Source organism: Aythya fuligula, chromosome 5 (assembly GCF_009819795.1).
Source record: "Aythya fuligula isolate bAytFul2 chromosome 5, bAytFul2.pri, whole genome shotgun sequence".
In the NCBI taxonomy this organism is placed as follows: domain Eukaryota; kingdom Metazoa; phylum Chordata; class Aves; order Anseriformes; family Anatidae; genus Aythya; species Aythya fuligula.
Genome location: NC_045563.1, coordinates 32,094,061 through 32,109,383, shown reverse-complemented (window position 1 = coordinate 32,109,383; position 15,323 = coordinate 32,094,061). Strand labels below are relative to the sequence as shown.

The 15,323-nt window shown below is 61.4% G+C and overlaps 2 protein-coding genes across 2 annotated transcripts; one reads left to right on the top strand and one right to left on the bottom strand.

Moving 5' to 3' along the window:
• The first annotated feature begins 1,014 nt into the window (after positions 1–1,014).
• On the top strand, positions 1,015–2,051 carry MDK (midkine). The gene is made up of 4 exons (XM_032188843.1): positions 1,015–1,093; positions 1,170–1,331; positions 1,414–1,575; positions 1,700–2,051. The coding sequence occupies exons 1-4, from the start codon at positions 1,015–1,017 to the stop codon at positions 1,723–1,725; spliced, it is 429 nt and encodes a 142-aa protein (XP_032044734.1). The 3' UTR covers positions 1,726–2,051.
• Positions 2,052–2,697: 646 nt separating this feature from the next.
• On the bottom strand, positions 2,698–10,794 carry CHRM4 (cholinergic receptor muscarinic 4). The gene is made up of 3 exons (XM_032188577.1): positions 10,782–10,794; positions 5,175–5,216; positions 2,698–5,030 (listed from the first exon to the last, which is right to left on the bottom strand). Exon 3 carries the CDS (start codon positions 5,023–5,025, stop codon positions 3,553–3,555), a length of 1,473 nt encoding a protein of 490 aa, XP_032044468.1. The 5' UTR covers positions 5,026–5,030; positions 5,175–5,216; positions 10,782–10,794; the 3' UTR covers positions 2,698–3,552.
• Positions 10,795–15,323: the final 4,529 nt, after the last annotated feature.

Here is a 15,323-nt window from a genome sequence, read left to right as displayed (position 1 = left end):
TTAGGGTCAGGGCACCCGGAGCAGGGAGGGGAAGCGGGGACAGCCCTTTGGGTGAGCAGCGGGCAGGGGGAAGGAGGGGAAAGCGGGCGGAAAGCTGCCCTGCCTTTTATCCATGATCGCTTGAGGATGAGGGTCCCTGCGCACCCTGCATGGGGTCCCCACGCCTTGGGGACCCAGGGGCGCCCACGGCTGAGGAGGGGGCTGAGCAGGGACAGTGCCAGAGGGCGCAGACACCAAGGGAAGTGCTCTGTGGCGGAGGGAAGAAGTTACAGAGCACCAAACACCGAGCATCGGGCGACGCCGTGCATCGTGCGGGTGCCAGCGCCGCCCCAGGGGACCAAGCAGCAAGCGGGGCAGGAGCAGCTCAGCCCCAGCCCTGCCCTCCGAAATCAGGCTTGTGGGCTGAGCCCTCGTCCCCTCCGAAGGCAGCAGGGCCGTGCTGGGCAGGACGGTTCCCAGCCTTCATCCAGCCGGGCTGTGTAATCCCCCCTGACAGCTCCATTCAGAGCGAAGCCAGCGGCGGGCGCACGGAGGCGAGGGCGCTGGAGCCTGCCTAACGCGGGCGCCGCTCTCCAGCAGGCATCGGTCCCCCAGCCCACGGTGCTGCTGCCAGGAAGGGCTCGCCCTGCCGTTGTGTACACACACACACACGCACACACACACTCAATCACACGCCTGGTGCACATGCCTGGTGCATGGGCGATGTGCTGAGGGCTGTAGAGCCAGCAGTGGGCGCAGCGCTCCTGCTAAATCGCTCCGGCGAGCTCGCACACTGCGTGCACTTGTGTGTGAGATCTGCTGGCTCAGCTCCCCGGCCCCCCCATGGCAGGGGGCTGCTTTTGCTGGGATTGTTTCTCCCATCCCCGGATTCCTTGGGAGCCGGGGTAAGGCACCATGGCAGCCACAGGCTCTGGCCCTGGCGTTCCTTGGTGCTGGATGAGAGCCGCTGAGCACTGCGGGGCCGTGTGGCACGGGGTCCCCACCGTCCCCCCCATCCCTCCTTCCCCAGGCAGGATGCAGCCCCGGGGCCTCCTCCTCCTCCTGGCGCTGCTGCTGCTGGCTGTCACCACCGAGGCTGGCAAAGCCAAGAAAGGTGAGGGGGAGCCTGGGGGGATGTGGGGGGGTCTGGGGCACGCTCCCACCACTCCCACCCGCTCCCTGTCTTGCAGACAAGGTGAAGAAGGATGGCTCCGAGTGCCAGGACTGGCGCTGGGGGCCCTGCGTCCCCAACAGCAAGGACTGCGGCTTGGGCTACCGTGAGGGGACCTGTGGGGACGAGAGCAAGAAGCTCAAGTGCAAGATCCCCTGCAACTGGAAGAAGAAATTCGGAGGTGCGGGGGCGGCCGGGGGGTGGCTGGGGGCTGCGCCGGGTGCTGCACGTCCGTAACACCTCTTGCCTCTTGCCTCTCGCAGCCGACTGCAAGTACAAGTTTGAGAGCTGGGGAGGGTGCAGCGCGCAGACGGGCGTGAAAACTCGCTCGGGCATCCTAAAGAAAGCCCTGTACAACGCCCAGTGCGAGGAGATCGTCTACGTGAGCAAGCCCTGTGCCTCCAAGATGAAATCCAAGTCCAAAGGTGAGTCCTCAGCCTCCCACCCGGCCCCAGGCAGTGGCTCTTGGGGCTGGGGGGGCTGTTTTGGGGCAGCGGGGGTCTGCCAGCAGCCGTGCTAACGCCTGTCTCCCATGGTCATCGGCTGCAGCAAAGAAGGGCAAGGGGAAGGACTAGAGCGGGACGCCGGCGTCCTCGTCGGCCCCTGGACATGTGCACCTCTCCCCACTGCAGCGAGCCATGCTCCAGCCTTCCTCCTCCTCCTCCTCCTCCTCCCTCTCCTCTCCCCACCACCTCCCCTTTCACGGAGATGCCTTGTTTAACCGCTACTCTAGTCGAGAGCAGGCGTGCCCACCTCGGGAAGGTGCCACCAGCCTGGTGGCCACCGTGTCCCCTCTGCACGTCGCCTCGACTTGCGCCATGCCAGCACCAGCACCAGCGCCAGGTGGGCACTCTTGTGTCTTTTGGAAAATGGGGTTCGGTTTCTTTTCCAATAAAAATCTTTTTAAAAAAATCCATGAATCAGAATCGCCTCTCATCCCTGTGGGGTCCCCCAGAAGAAGGGAAACCAGCCCTGCAGCCACCACATCCATCCTCCACTCGGGGTGAGGCTGCAAACACCTTCGGAGGGGCCAGCACCAGCATGGGGCACCCCCCAGGACCAGCGAGCAGAGAAGTCACTGGGTGGCTGGGGACAGTGGCCTGGGTGCCACACACACGTGCCCTGTGCCAGCACCCCATCTCAACAGCACTTTGGGCTGCCTGCCACCCCTCTCCCCTGCTCCCACCCATGCTCTTTCTGTGACAAAAGCAAACGTGGCCACAGGGAGGTCCCCAGGGACCATCGTCTGCTCTCACCATCCCCACGGGATGCTGGGGACAGCAACCAGGTGACGCCACATGGACTCCTCAACCGATGGCCTTTGGTTTCTGGTCCGAGGTCTTTATTTGCTGGGGGGGGGGCAGCCGTCGTTGTCACACTTCTCAGAACACCCCAAACCAACCCGCTGGGCACTGTAGTGACACGCTATGTCGGTTATCCTAAAGGCAGTGAGGGGGTCCCCACCCAGCCGGGGCAGCCCATCTCCAGGTCGCACGGCGTCGCCCTGGGGACAGGACAGACGCACGGACACGGCCGTGCCCCCACATTTCGGCAGAGCCCCGGCCTTGGGAGAAGCGGGGCATTGGCATGACGGGGTTTGGGCTGGGACGGGGCTGGGGGACCCCGCATGCTGAGGACTCCGCGACGGCAGCAGCCGTGGGGTTACATCCATGTACAAAGCTCAGCGGCCAGCTCCTCCGTCCTCCCTGGGGTGCACGCGGGCCACCACCGGTGGGACAGGTGCCCCACACCTTCCCCACACGTCCCTGGGTCGTGCCCCATGCTTTCCCCACAGGTCCCTGGGTCAGGATGTGAGATTGGGGGGGAGGAGGGGAGCTCGGCACAGCTGCTACGGCACAACCTTGACCTCCTCAGGAGAGGGCCTGGATGGGCCAGAAGGGCTTTCTGTCAGCACACGCAAGCCAGCCTGGTCCGAAGTGGCTGGCAAGTTTGGCCCCCTGTTTCTTTTCGTCTTGGGCAATAAATGGTCTACAAGCCTATCGAAAGCATCTGGCGCTGGGCCGCCTGCGTGCAAACAAGCTCTGAGGCCTGGGAGGTGGTCGGAAGAGGCACCCAGTCTGATGAGAAGCACTGATGCCCTTCGGCCAACATTTCAAGGGCTGGGAGGGCTCCTGGCAACCACCCCTCCTGGTCTCATCTCACCTCCAGCTCTCTCTCTGGCTCCCCCAGCGAGTCCCTGGGCCCGGGGTGACTGGAGGAGCTGCAGCCCAGCAGTGCCATGGGCCTTCGTCAGCGTTGAAGGGCATCACCTGCAAGCACTTCACAGTCTGCACTTCTGTGAGTGGGGAGCAGAGGACCCCCCACCTCTGTCTCTCCTCGGGGCAAAGGAGACAAAGGGGAGGCCCGCCGTAACTTGGCTGAAGTGGTCCCTGAGTGCCAGCTTATCTGGCCGTGCCAATGTTCCTGTACTGGCACATGAGGAGATGCTTGAAGGTTTTCTTGAAGGTGGCGTTGCAGAGGGCGTAGCAGGCCGGGTTGATGGTGCTGTTGACGTAGCAGAGCCAGTAGCCGATGGACCACACCGTTTCGGGAACGCAGGTCTGGCAGAAGGTGTTAATGAGGACCATGACGTTGTATGGAGTCCAGGTGAGTATGAAGGCCAGCAGGATGGCAAATATGGTCCGGGTGACCTTCTTCTCCCGGGCTGCCATCTGGCGCTTCTTCCGCACCTGGCTCCTGGCGATGCTGGCAAACTTCCTGGCGACGTTGGCCGGGCGGCTGTTGGACAGGGAGTTGTGCTCAGAGGCACCTCCCTTGGCCGGGACGATCTCGATGGCGGTGACGCACTCGGTCCCCGTCTGCTTGGTGACGATCTTGATCTTGGACCACTTGGAAGTTGGGTTCACCCGGGGATGGGACGGGCTCTGCCCTTGCCCCGCTGGCAAGATTTCCGCTGTGGTCTTGTCTTTTGTGGTCTGGGTCATGCTGACCGTGCTGGACTCGTTGGAGGTCTCCTTCTCCTCCTGGTGGCCAGTGGCCTCTGTCTGTGCCGAGGGCTGGTCGTCCACCTTCCCATTCCTCACCTCCTCCTTCACCTCCACTGCCCTCTTGGGGGAGTTGTTGTTATTCTGTTTGATCAGGGGGGCCTTGAAAAAGCTGAGGGACTTGCCTTTCCTCTCTTTCCTGCTTTCAGGCTTGTGCCTCCTCACCCTGCTCCTGCTGGCCAGGGAGATGTGGATGTACAGCACCGTCATGATGACCACAGGCAGGTAGAAAGCAGCGATGGCCGTGCCGAAGGTCACTGCCGGGTTGGAGAGGAACTGGATGTAGCATTCCCCCTCGGGGACTGTCCTCTTGCCCACAATGAACTGCCAGAACAAGATGGCAGGGGCCCAGAGAATGAAGGACAATATCCACGCAGCCGCAATCATTAGCCCTGCCATCTTGGTGGTCCTCCTGGCCGGGTACGTCAGGGGCTTGGTGACACAGAAGTAGCGGTCAAAGCTGATGATGAGTAAGTTCATGACCGAGGCGTTGCTCACCACGTAGTCCAGGGCCAGCCACAGGTCGCACACCACGGCCCCCAGCGGCCAGTAGCCTTTGATGATGTAGACCGTGTAGAGGTTCATGGAGAAGACCCCGATGATGAGGTCCGCGCAGGCCAGGCTGAAGAGGAAGTAGTTGTTGACGGTCTGGAGCTGGCGGTTCACCTTGATGGACAGCATCACCAGGATGTTGCCCACCACGGTGACGAGGCTGAGCGAGCCGGTGACCGTGGCGATGAAGACCATCTCCACCGTCTTGTAGTTGGTGGGAGGCTGGATGGCCACCTCGGAGCGGTTGCTGAGGGTGACGTTGTCGTAGGTCAGGTTGGCCATCTTCGCCTGCCAGGGCTGCGCAGAGAGGTTGTGCATGGGGTCTGCAAGGGGAGCGGGGACAGAAAGGGAGAACGTTATCACACCTGCGGGTCCGTGTGTCCATCCTGGGGGGCTGTGAACCCCCGGGGAGGGCTGCCCACCGGCAGGACACCCCACAAAGCCACACCACAACCCGCGGTGCTCACCTGTGTCTCTGGCAGCAAGCAGCTCCTTCTGGAAGAGGAAATCTGAGACACAGAAAACAGCAAGTTACACTTGGTTTCAACCCCGAGACGTCCATACACGTCCTACAGCGCACCAGCCTGGCCTGCCTTCCCCAAAAGCTGTGTGTGATTTTGGAGCAGGCGGGGAAAGGGCTGCCATCCGGGGGTAATTTGTCTTGGCTGGGTTCACAGCCTGGCCCTGGTGGGTGTGGGAGATGATGGGCAGAAAGACTGCCTCCATCCAAACCACAGTGCCTGTGGGTAATCCTCCAGGGGGATGGCTGAGAGGAGCGTGGCCCTTAAGAAAATCAATGGACCAAAATTGGTACAAAGGGGGAATTTCGTGGAGGGGGGAGGAGAAGCAAAGGGGCTGGGAAGAGCTTCCCATCCGACCTGCCTCTCACACACCACCCAGCCCCAAAACTTGCTTTAAGAAAACCCTCCAGAGCTGAAAGAAAGGAAAGGAGGAACATGTTTGTTTTTCTAATGAAGCCTCGCTTATTATTACACCGTACTTCCAGAGCAAATATTCTTCTTTGCCTCCTGTATCTCTCAGAAAGCAGCGATACTTTCTGTGATGATTTTTGCTGAGCCCTGGCCCTGGGGCTGCTGGGGGTGAGGCTAAGAGGAGGTGGCCACCACAGGCCTGATGGAGGCCAGCAGCAGCCCAAGCTGGTGTGTGGCTGGCAAAGTTTGCCCCTTGCAGCCAGCTGTGGAGGCAGCACTGGCTCCCAGCACCCCGGGTGTCCTGGAGCTGATTTTGCCAATAATGCACGGTTATCCTTGCTGGCTGCTCGTGTAGACCAAGGGCTGTCAAAATAGAGCAGCACTGGCTTTGCCCCACCATGCATGTGTCCCAGGTGTGCAAATGGATCCAAAATATGTAAGTAAGACAAGTGCAGCTCATCCCACCACACCACACGGGCGGCACGACTCACAGGGCATTAGGGAGAGGGCTGCAGAGGCCCCGCTGAAATGTCCTTGGATGCCACCCAGAGGTCAGGTTGAAAATTTCTGGATTGAAAAAAGAGGAAACCGGATCCTCGGGATGAAGGACTTCAACCAGTGTTTTGAAAATGAATATTGGCTGTTTTCTGCCATGCCCCGGTCTATCGGGCAGCTTTTCTTTCCCCTCCTGCTGCTCTCTGCACCCCACCACCTCTCCACAGCCAGGCCGTGCATCGTGCCCACAGCTCAGCCACCGTGGTGGCACTGGGGACAGAGGTCGTGCTTTGTGTTTGCCACCCTCTCGGTGTCACCTTGCCTTGCTTTGCCTGGTGGCACAAGGTCCCCTTCCCCAGCAGCAGCTCCAGCCCTCCCAGGCGGGTTTCCCTCCCCGAGGAGCAGCCCCGCTGCTGGCCCCATGGGATGGGGACACCCTTGGGTAGGATGGAGGGAGCACGATAGAAAAGGATGCCTTCGGGCTGTCCTCTTCCATGCCCAGCTCTCTCCTCCTGCACCTCCAGCAGCGTGTTCCTCCCCGCCCCACAGTCCTCCTGGTCCCCATCCCCTCCACACACCACAGCCGGAGAGGAGATGCAGCCCTGGCAAAGCCCAAAGGACATCCCGTGGGGTTTCCTGGGGCTGATGCCCACAGGGCCCACAGCCCCAGATACTGGCTGGTTTCTGTCCCTGCACACACTGTCCCTTGGCCACAGCGCTCAGCAGAGGTGCCCCCGGCCCCGCTTCCACCAGCTGCAGCATCCTCAGCCGCCTGCTCCCTCCCTGGGGCTGCCTGCAGTGAATTTCGCAGCTTTCTCCTCTCCGTGGAGCCACTAAAAAGTATGTCCTCGAGGCAGGGAAGCGTGTTCCCTCCCCACACAGCGGGGCTGAAGGGATGAGGTGCATCCAAGGCTGCAGGTGGGGTTGGGGCAACCCGCCTTGGGGCGGCCAGGTTTGGCGTGCCATTAACGCTGATGCCATGAACCTAAAGGCTGACGACCCAAAGGACCCAGAGGTTAAAAATGCCACAGGGTTAGGCCCAACGTGACCAGCTGGGGCTGTGATGTGGGGCTCAGCCCTCAGCAAAAGGGCGAAGGGAGAGGGGAGGGGTAGGGAATGCTGAATGGCTACCTCCGCTCACTGGGGTGGCAGTTTGTGGTGCTAATTGCGTTATCTAATAGCTTCTAACGAGTTTCTGAGTCACGGCAGCAGCTTACATCCAGCAAGGGGCTGTTCTGGTTGGCAGATTCACACCTCTGGAGTGCGTGGAAGTCCTGGGAACCCGCCGCAGGCACCCCAGGGATGCAGCGAGATGTGTGGGGAGCGGGTAAAGGAGGGGTCCTGCTGCTGGGGGGTTCCTCGGGGGGCTCTGCCTGGCTGCTCCACACCTGGGGAGCGATGGAGGCGATGAAACAAGTGGGAAAGCAGCCAGGAGCAGAGGGGCCGGCGGGATGTGCTCCTCTGGGACTGCCAGGCTCCTTTTGCCCCTGCATGGTGAGGCTGGGGGAGCACCAAAGTCCCCAAAAATGTCAGTCTGGCAGCAAGCGGGCCTGCCAGAGGACTCGCACAGAGGTCGGGATGCTCTTGGGTCTCTGCGGACCCCAGGACAGAGCTGAGCTTCTGGCGCCTGCTGCATTAATGCTGCCTGCCTCAGAGAGATGCTCACGCTCTTCTGTAGCCCTGGGCTGGAGCTTCAGCAGGACCCAGCTGCTCGGAGGCGGCGCAGCAGAAATAACCCCGGATAACACAGTAGAAAAGGGCAGGGGAGAGGGGATGGAGGGAGAGGGCTGGAGGGTGGCTGCAACAAGTGGCTGCCCGGATAAGAGGCTTACAGGAGAGACAGGGACCAGGGGGAGAGGGAGCAGTGAGGACAGCTTGGGACCAAAAACAAGGCAGCTGCGGGGGAGCAGGGATCCCAGCTGCCCTGTGCTGACCCCATAAGGCATCCATCCCATCCCGTCCCATCCCATCCCATCCCAGCAGTCGGATGATCCTGCTGCCCCGCCAAGGAGGTGCTGGGAGGGTTTGGGATCCAGGCGCCGAGCTGCCGCTCGAGATTTGCCCTGTGACCCGGCCACGGGACATTGTGTTTGCACAAAATGATGTTTTCGGCCCTTGGTGTTGCACAACCAAAACTTTTGAGTTTCCCACAGGCCAATCGGCCCCGCGCTGCTGGACCCAAACCAACTCACCATTAACCCTTAACGCTGCGGGTGGCAGCCGGCTCCCACCCAGCCCGTCGCAAAGCACCTCAGCAATTTCTGTGCCTGTCCCCGAGCCCAGTACCCCTCTCCTCACAGTGCCCGAAGCTTGGTGCCACCCAGTGCCACCACGGCCTGGCTTGGGCAGGGCAAATGCCTGCTGCTGTGGTGCCTTGCAAGCTGCGAGGAGCTGTAAAACACATTAAGAATATAGTGGTAATCGAGGGGCTGCTTCTCCAGCTGGGTCTCCTGCATCTGGCTGCTGCACCACTGGCAGGGGCTGCGGCAGAGCCCGCTCAGCGTGGCATCGGGGCAGCCTGCCACGCTTCCAGCACCCTGCCTTTAATGGCCAGGCTCCCCGCTGCCGCTCCTCCCCTCCAGCTGACCCGGGATGGGGCTCCTCTGCCAGGCTCTCGAAGCCGAGCAAACAGCCGCCGCTCGGCTCCCTGCATCCCTCCCGGCCCCTCTGAGTCACGGGAGCAGCACGGGGCCGCCGCGGCTCCGTTCGGGCTTTGGTGTGCCTCCAGACCGTGTGCCGGCTTGAAGAGGCCTCGGCGTGGCTCAGGGCTGAGCATCCCCACCGCTGGTCCTGGCACGGCTGTGGGGCTAACACAGGCTGAGCAGCGGGGATGAAGAGGGGAGGGAGGTGGATGGGAATGGCTCGGTTCAGACTTCCACTGCCTCGCTGCCCCGGTGCCCACCTTGCGGCTTCCTGAGCTGGCGTTAGAGCCAGCCCGGGGAGGGTGCTGAAATGCAAAAGAAATCTCCCCCCTCGGATCACTGGAGAACAAGAGGGGCATATCCCCCTGCCAAACCCAGCAGCGACCAGCCAAGGACAGAGCCTGCTTCTGTGGTAAATGCCCCGCTGAGTGCCAAGGGGCAGTTTGTGCACGTGAAGGGCTGGCTGTGTGTGCACGCACGTGGAACGACGAGCTGTGTTTGTGCAGCGAGCAGCAGCCCCTTGCGAACAGCCTCCATTTCCCTCTCCTCCTGCTGCTGCTCTCCCCGCTGCCGCCGGCTGCGCCCACCGGCCCCGCTGCGGCCACGTCCCAGCACATCGGGGGAAGAGGGGCTCCAAAGCCAAGGTGTGCTGGGCACCTCTCTCACCACATCCATCCCTGCTTCTGGCTGCGTTTTGCTGGGGAGACGTCTGTCATGTTCGTTACAAGAAAAAAAAAAACAACGACAACAACAAGCACGACCATGACAGGAGCTGGTATCAATAGGCTCCTCTTGGGGATAGTTTAAAGAGAAAAGCCATACTTCTTCTGCAAACTCAGAGTAATTGCATCGCAGCATTAATTAATCATTGCAGTTCATTTCTCTTCGATGAAAGAAACCAGACTGACCTGCGGTGACGGGCATGCCCCTCACGTGGGGGAACAAACCGCGTTTGCTGGACGCCTTCCTGCATCTGCAGCCCACCCTGCCCGCCCGCCTCCAGCCCGGCCAAGTGAGCACCAGGGACGTGTCCCTAATTTTTAGCCCGTCCGTGAGGGTGAAGCCAGCCGCTCAGCTCCCCTGGGAGCATGTCCTGGGGTGCGTAACGGGACCTAGCCCGGGCTATGGGCGCTCCGAGCACACGAGGCCAGGCGTTAGGAAGCGGCGGTGCCCCGAGGTGGTGACAGATCCACGCGTCCCACTGCTACCTGTGCTTTCAGCACGAGCACTGCCACCGGGGATGTTTCACCGGAGGCCTGGGCCCTGGCTCGCTGGCATCTTGTGTGTTTTGCTAGCTCCAGGCTCAAGGAGCCGGGTGCCAGCCCCTGCTCACCCTGCCAGCAGCGCGGGGGAACCCGGCCACCCTCCGAGGTCACCCCGGGTGCCCGGGGCAAAGCAGGGCTCCTCCATACGCTGACACCCACAGCCCAGCTCCTCAGGACGAGGCAGGACGGCTCTTTCCCAGCTGGGGAAGTGCCCCTCCAGCCCCTCCAGCCCCAGTGTCTGCAAGGACCAGACGGCAAACGCGGCCGTGGCACAGTCGGAGGGGCTTAAAGAGGGAGAGAGAGGAGAAGCCGGCGCTGCTTCGGTTTGAAGGAGTGCCAAGAACCGGCCCCCTGGTCTGAAGCCAAAGCCACGATTTTGGCAAGGAGAAGGGTGGGGCTGCGCGACCCCCGCCAGCCGGGATGTCAGCGGGATGGGGACAGGGGGCAGCCCAGGATGGGGAGGAAGGGGGCGAGCGCTGCCCCTGGCTGCTGCGGGACGGGACGGGACGGGACGGGACGGGACGGGACAAGGGGGACGGGACGGGATGGGACAGCCAGCGGGGTGTCCAGAGGGGCAGGGGGCTGCGTGGCCGAGGAAAGTTGTCAGAGAGCCCCCCCGACCCCCTCCCCGTGTGCGCCATGCCCGGGGGTGCGCGCCTCGGGAGCACGCCCCCCTGCACCCCCCCACCTCCTCGGGGTGCCCCCCGGTCCGGGGGTGCCCCCTGCCCCCCGCCACTCACCGGGCAGCCCCCAGGGCTCTCCGCCGCCCGCCGCCGAGCGGTTGTCAGCGGCCATCCCGCAGCGCCGAGCTCGCCGCCGCCCCGTCGGGGGCTCCGGTGCTCATGGCCCCGGCCGGCTCCTCCCGGCTCCCGGCTGCCGGCGGCGCCGTGCGGAGGGCGGGGAGGGGCGTGGGGAAGAGGAGGAGGAGGAGGAGGAGGAGGATGAGGAGGAGGAGGAGGGGGAGGACCCGGCTCTGCCGGCTCGGCCCGGTGCCCCCCCCAGCTCCCCAGCATCACCCCCACGTCGGGGGGAGGCTTGGAGCAACGAGGGGAGGGGGCGACCGCGGCGTCACGGTGCCGCGGCCAATCCCCTCGCTGCTGCCTCCCTCCCAGAATAAAATAAAATCTAAAAAAATCTGCTGCCCCCCCCACCTTCCCCCTTTTTTTACCCTCCCCACCCTCCGGCGCCGCCCCGGCAGCACCACGGACAGCGCCCGAGGCTCGCCCCGCACGGAGCCCCCCGGGGGCTCACAGCCGAAGCCCCCCCAGCTCCTGCCCCGGCCCCTCTCACGGCTCCTGCCCCCCGAGAGCGGCCTCTCAGGGCTGTGCCCCCCTCCCGGGCCGGAGATGTGCCCCTCCGCTGGGTTTTGGCCTCTCCAAGCCAAATGCCGAGCCCCAAATGGTGTAGGGAGAACGGCCGCGCCCCGGGAGGACTCATCCGAGCGAGGAGATGTCTGCCTGGAAGACAATCTGATGGCACCGGGGCTGGGTGGTTTGATTGGGCTCTTGTTTGAAACCGCAGCTCCCCTCGGGTAGACAAAAGGCTGTAATGAACAGCGAGGAGCCTTCCTCCAAAGCTGATCAGTCGTGGAGATGAAAACGTGTAGCCAAATTAAGAACAAAACTTTTCAACTTCTAGCTCTTCTCCCAGCGTTATTCCCTCTCACTAGGCAGAAGAAGTGGAGCCTCTGAAGGCCCAGGCTCACGTTCTGGTTAGAAATCGTGGTTGCATCTCTCCGCTCGAAACACTCGCACATCCCTGCCTCATCCCTTTATTTCCATCCTCTGGTTTTGGACGGCTTCTCTGTTTTTTTTTCTTGGCCATGCCCCGAGCTTCGCTCTGCCTGACAGCCCATCAGCAATCCCCGCTCTCCCACCACCAGTTGGCGAGCCTCCACCGGGCTCTGCCTCAAACCGTGCCCTCAGCCCAAGCCACATCTGCCTAGAGGCAGGCAAAATCCCTTCTCTCCCCCCGTACAGATGCTCTCAGACACACAGCCTTGCTCCCTGTCCTTCCACGGGGGCTCTCCCTTGCCCCGCACGGATCCTCTCATGCTCCCGGCTGCCTCCCGCAGCGCAGCGCGAGCCCAGCCCCTGCCCTCCAGCAGCCACGCTCCCGTGAACCCGGCAGACCCATCCTGACATCTTCAATATTCATAAAAGTCAACCCCAGTCTAAGGAAAACGTGGCTGCTGATGAAAGTATTTACATTGCAAATGGCTTTTAATAACCCTCCGGTAGTCGGCTCGCTGATAAATGCTAATCTGCCTATCAGCCCCTAAGAAAATATAATAATAATAATAAAATAAAAAAGAACCTGAAATGGAGAGGCAGAGAGCTGGGCAGCAGGCACTGACAGTGAGGGGGGCTCAGCCCCAGGTGCCCCTGACCAGCTGTGGACTCCTGCTCCTTCTGCAGGTGCCGGATCAGACAATATCTCCACGTTACGTGCCATCTCACACAATTTTAGCCCTCTAACACCGGGCACAGCCACTTGCTTGAGCCCATCCAAACCACTTTTGGGGCGGCCCAGAGAGCGCACACACCTCGGGAGAGTTAAACCCGGCAGCCTGCCTCCCATCCCGGTGCGCTGCCATCCCTCCAGTCAATAATCATCTGCTTTTTGTGTTTTAAAAGATCGCTGCTGCTATTTTAAGGTTGCACTCAATTTTGTCACATTCGCCATATAAGCACGACTTGGAATATTTCAATATAATTGTTGTGTTGCAGTCCCCATTCTTGCAACTCTTATTTGCTTTCTGGGTAATGGAAGGGGTAAAGTGCTTCTGAATCACTTCTTTTATACCTATTATTTAAAAAAAATAAGTGGGGGGGGGAGTGGAAATGCAGCTTGGAGCTGCTTCCCCTTGTATTGTATCACCACGCTGCCGCTCCCCAGGCTGCGGCAATGCCCTGCGCAGCGGCTGGGAGCCCGGGCAGGTCCTGAGCCACAGCTCAGGTTTGGGCAGCGTGACAGAGCCCAGCCTGTGCCACGCACACAGCCTAATAGAAGTGTGCTTTTACACGCCCACGGCTTTAAACGTCCCTATTAAAAAGCCGGGCTCCCCTCAATTCGGAGCAATCGCCAGCGCTGCAGGGGCGCGGAGTGCTCCATGCGTCTCACCCCAGGCAGCCCAGCTCAGCCCCCGCGTTTGGGCAGGATTTGTGCTGTTTGCCTGGCCCCGAGCCCCATTAATATTAACGCCATCCACAGTCCTGCTCACAGGGAATGAAACCCAGGGGAGAGCAGCAACCGTGCAGAAACCAGAGCAAGGAAAAAACATCTGGCGATGGCTCGGCTGACAAGAAGGTCAGCGCTATGCTTCTGTTAACGTGTGCCTCCGGGCACTGCTGCTTCATTGCCATCACGTTCAGTGTGGATTTAATGGATGAAAGTCCCCCAAAATCAGCCTGTGCTGCTCCTGGGGGAAGCCCCCCAAAACATCCTCTTCTGCAGCCTGGCCCCTCCGCAGCTGGGGGCCAGGCCACCGCTCCCTTGTCCCCATCTCAGGGCTGTGAACGTGCCCACGAGGATACATGCAGGACTCACACCTCGGGGATGTGCTGACACACAACTCCTCACCCCTGCTCGCCAGCAGCCACCCCCCTTCCATCTCCCCCCTTGCACCTCTCACTTTTATTTCTGGCCACGTCCCCACACCCTCCGCACATCCTGATTCTGCCGCTCTTCCCCTCCCCAAACACTTCAAACCTTCCCCTAAACTTCCCAGCACCCGAGGACCAGCAGGTCTGGGGTCCCCCCGTGTTGCAGGGACCTGGCCAAAGGCTCCAGGCAGAGCCGGGGGCAGAGGAGACTCAAGGCTGCAGCAGGAGAGAGCTCTGTTCCCTGCCAGCCAGGCTAATAACCTTGTATTAAATTACGGGCCCGGGCTTGTGGTTTGTTTATTTTTATTTTTTTTTATAAGCTGTCTGTTTAGATTTATCAGCATAATTCCTGATAGTGCCTTGTCGGGGATCATTACGATAATCTCAGCGCGGTGCCTGCCGGGGAGGCGAGCAGGGGGTGCTGGGGAGCAGGGGACGGGGGGCAGGAGCTGCCTGCAGCCCCGGGGGGGCTGTGGGACCCCAGTGAGGGGCAGGCACACAGGACCCCAACCCCTACACGGGGACCCAGCTGCAGGGCTGCCACTGCCAGGGCAGCTCCAGCCGGGCTGGTCTTCATCCATCCTTCCCCATCCCTCCAAAGATTTTACTGGGAGGAAGAGAAATCTTGAGAGAGGGGGAGAGGGCATGCAGAGAAACCCAGAGGACGCGGTGAAGTTGGAAATTAGAAGGCTCTGTTTTGGCATCAATCCCTCACCTCCCCTTAATTCCCTGTAATTGCACCATTTGTTTGAATAAGGCTCCTCGGAGCAGAGCGCAGAAGAGGAGGAGAAAGGCAGGAGGCCCCCGGCCCAGCCAGGCGTCCCCAGCCCCCCGCAGCGCTCCGTCTGTCCTTCCAGCTCACGCGTGCAAATACACACGTGCAGCCTTCCTCCTCTTCCTCATCCTCCCTGCAGCAGCAGCCGGAACAGCTCCTGCCCTGCCCATGCCAGCAATTCTCCTGCACCAAGACCTTGCCTGGGACGTGTCCCCTCACCCCCCAGCAAGGCTGCAGCCCCCCAGGCTCATGAGAGCCCCCCCCCCCCCAGCCCTGGGAGAAGGGGAAAAGCAAGCGGGGAGAGAGCTGGAATGTGAAGTGCTTTGAGCATTGCCCCAGCGGGGGAGAGCAAAACCAACACCAGGAAAATTTCCCTCCTGAAAGGGAAGGGAAGGCTGTGTAGGCAGAAACAGGATAATACGTTATCAGCCCCATTAAAAGGAACCAGGTAGAAAGGCCTTCCCTAGGGGAGAGCTAATTTATTCTCTGGTTTATTATACCTCCCAACAAGAGTCTCAAATCTCTCCAGAGAGGGGAAAAAAGCACACTGCTGCTGCAAAACCACTTGCAGAGGGACTGCTCAGAGGGTCGGTGCTGCAGGGCAGAGAAGCAGCCCCGTGCTGGCACACAGCCCCATGCCTGCGACATGGGATGAGGTTGGGCTGCTCCCCTGGCCTGTCCAGGCCCAGAGTGGCAGCCCAAACTCCCCCCTGCTGTGGCGTGTGCAGGACACGAGCTGGGCTCAGCTCTCCTCCTCTGAAGCTGTGCGGCCCCAGGCGTCCCCTCGGGGTAGCCGGGCAGGATCCAAGCCCCGGCAAGTGTCATCTCCAGCCTGTCCCGTTCCCGTCAAGCCCATTAGCTGCGTGGGAGGCAGAGCTCCTAGGAAGAAAAACCCATTCGAG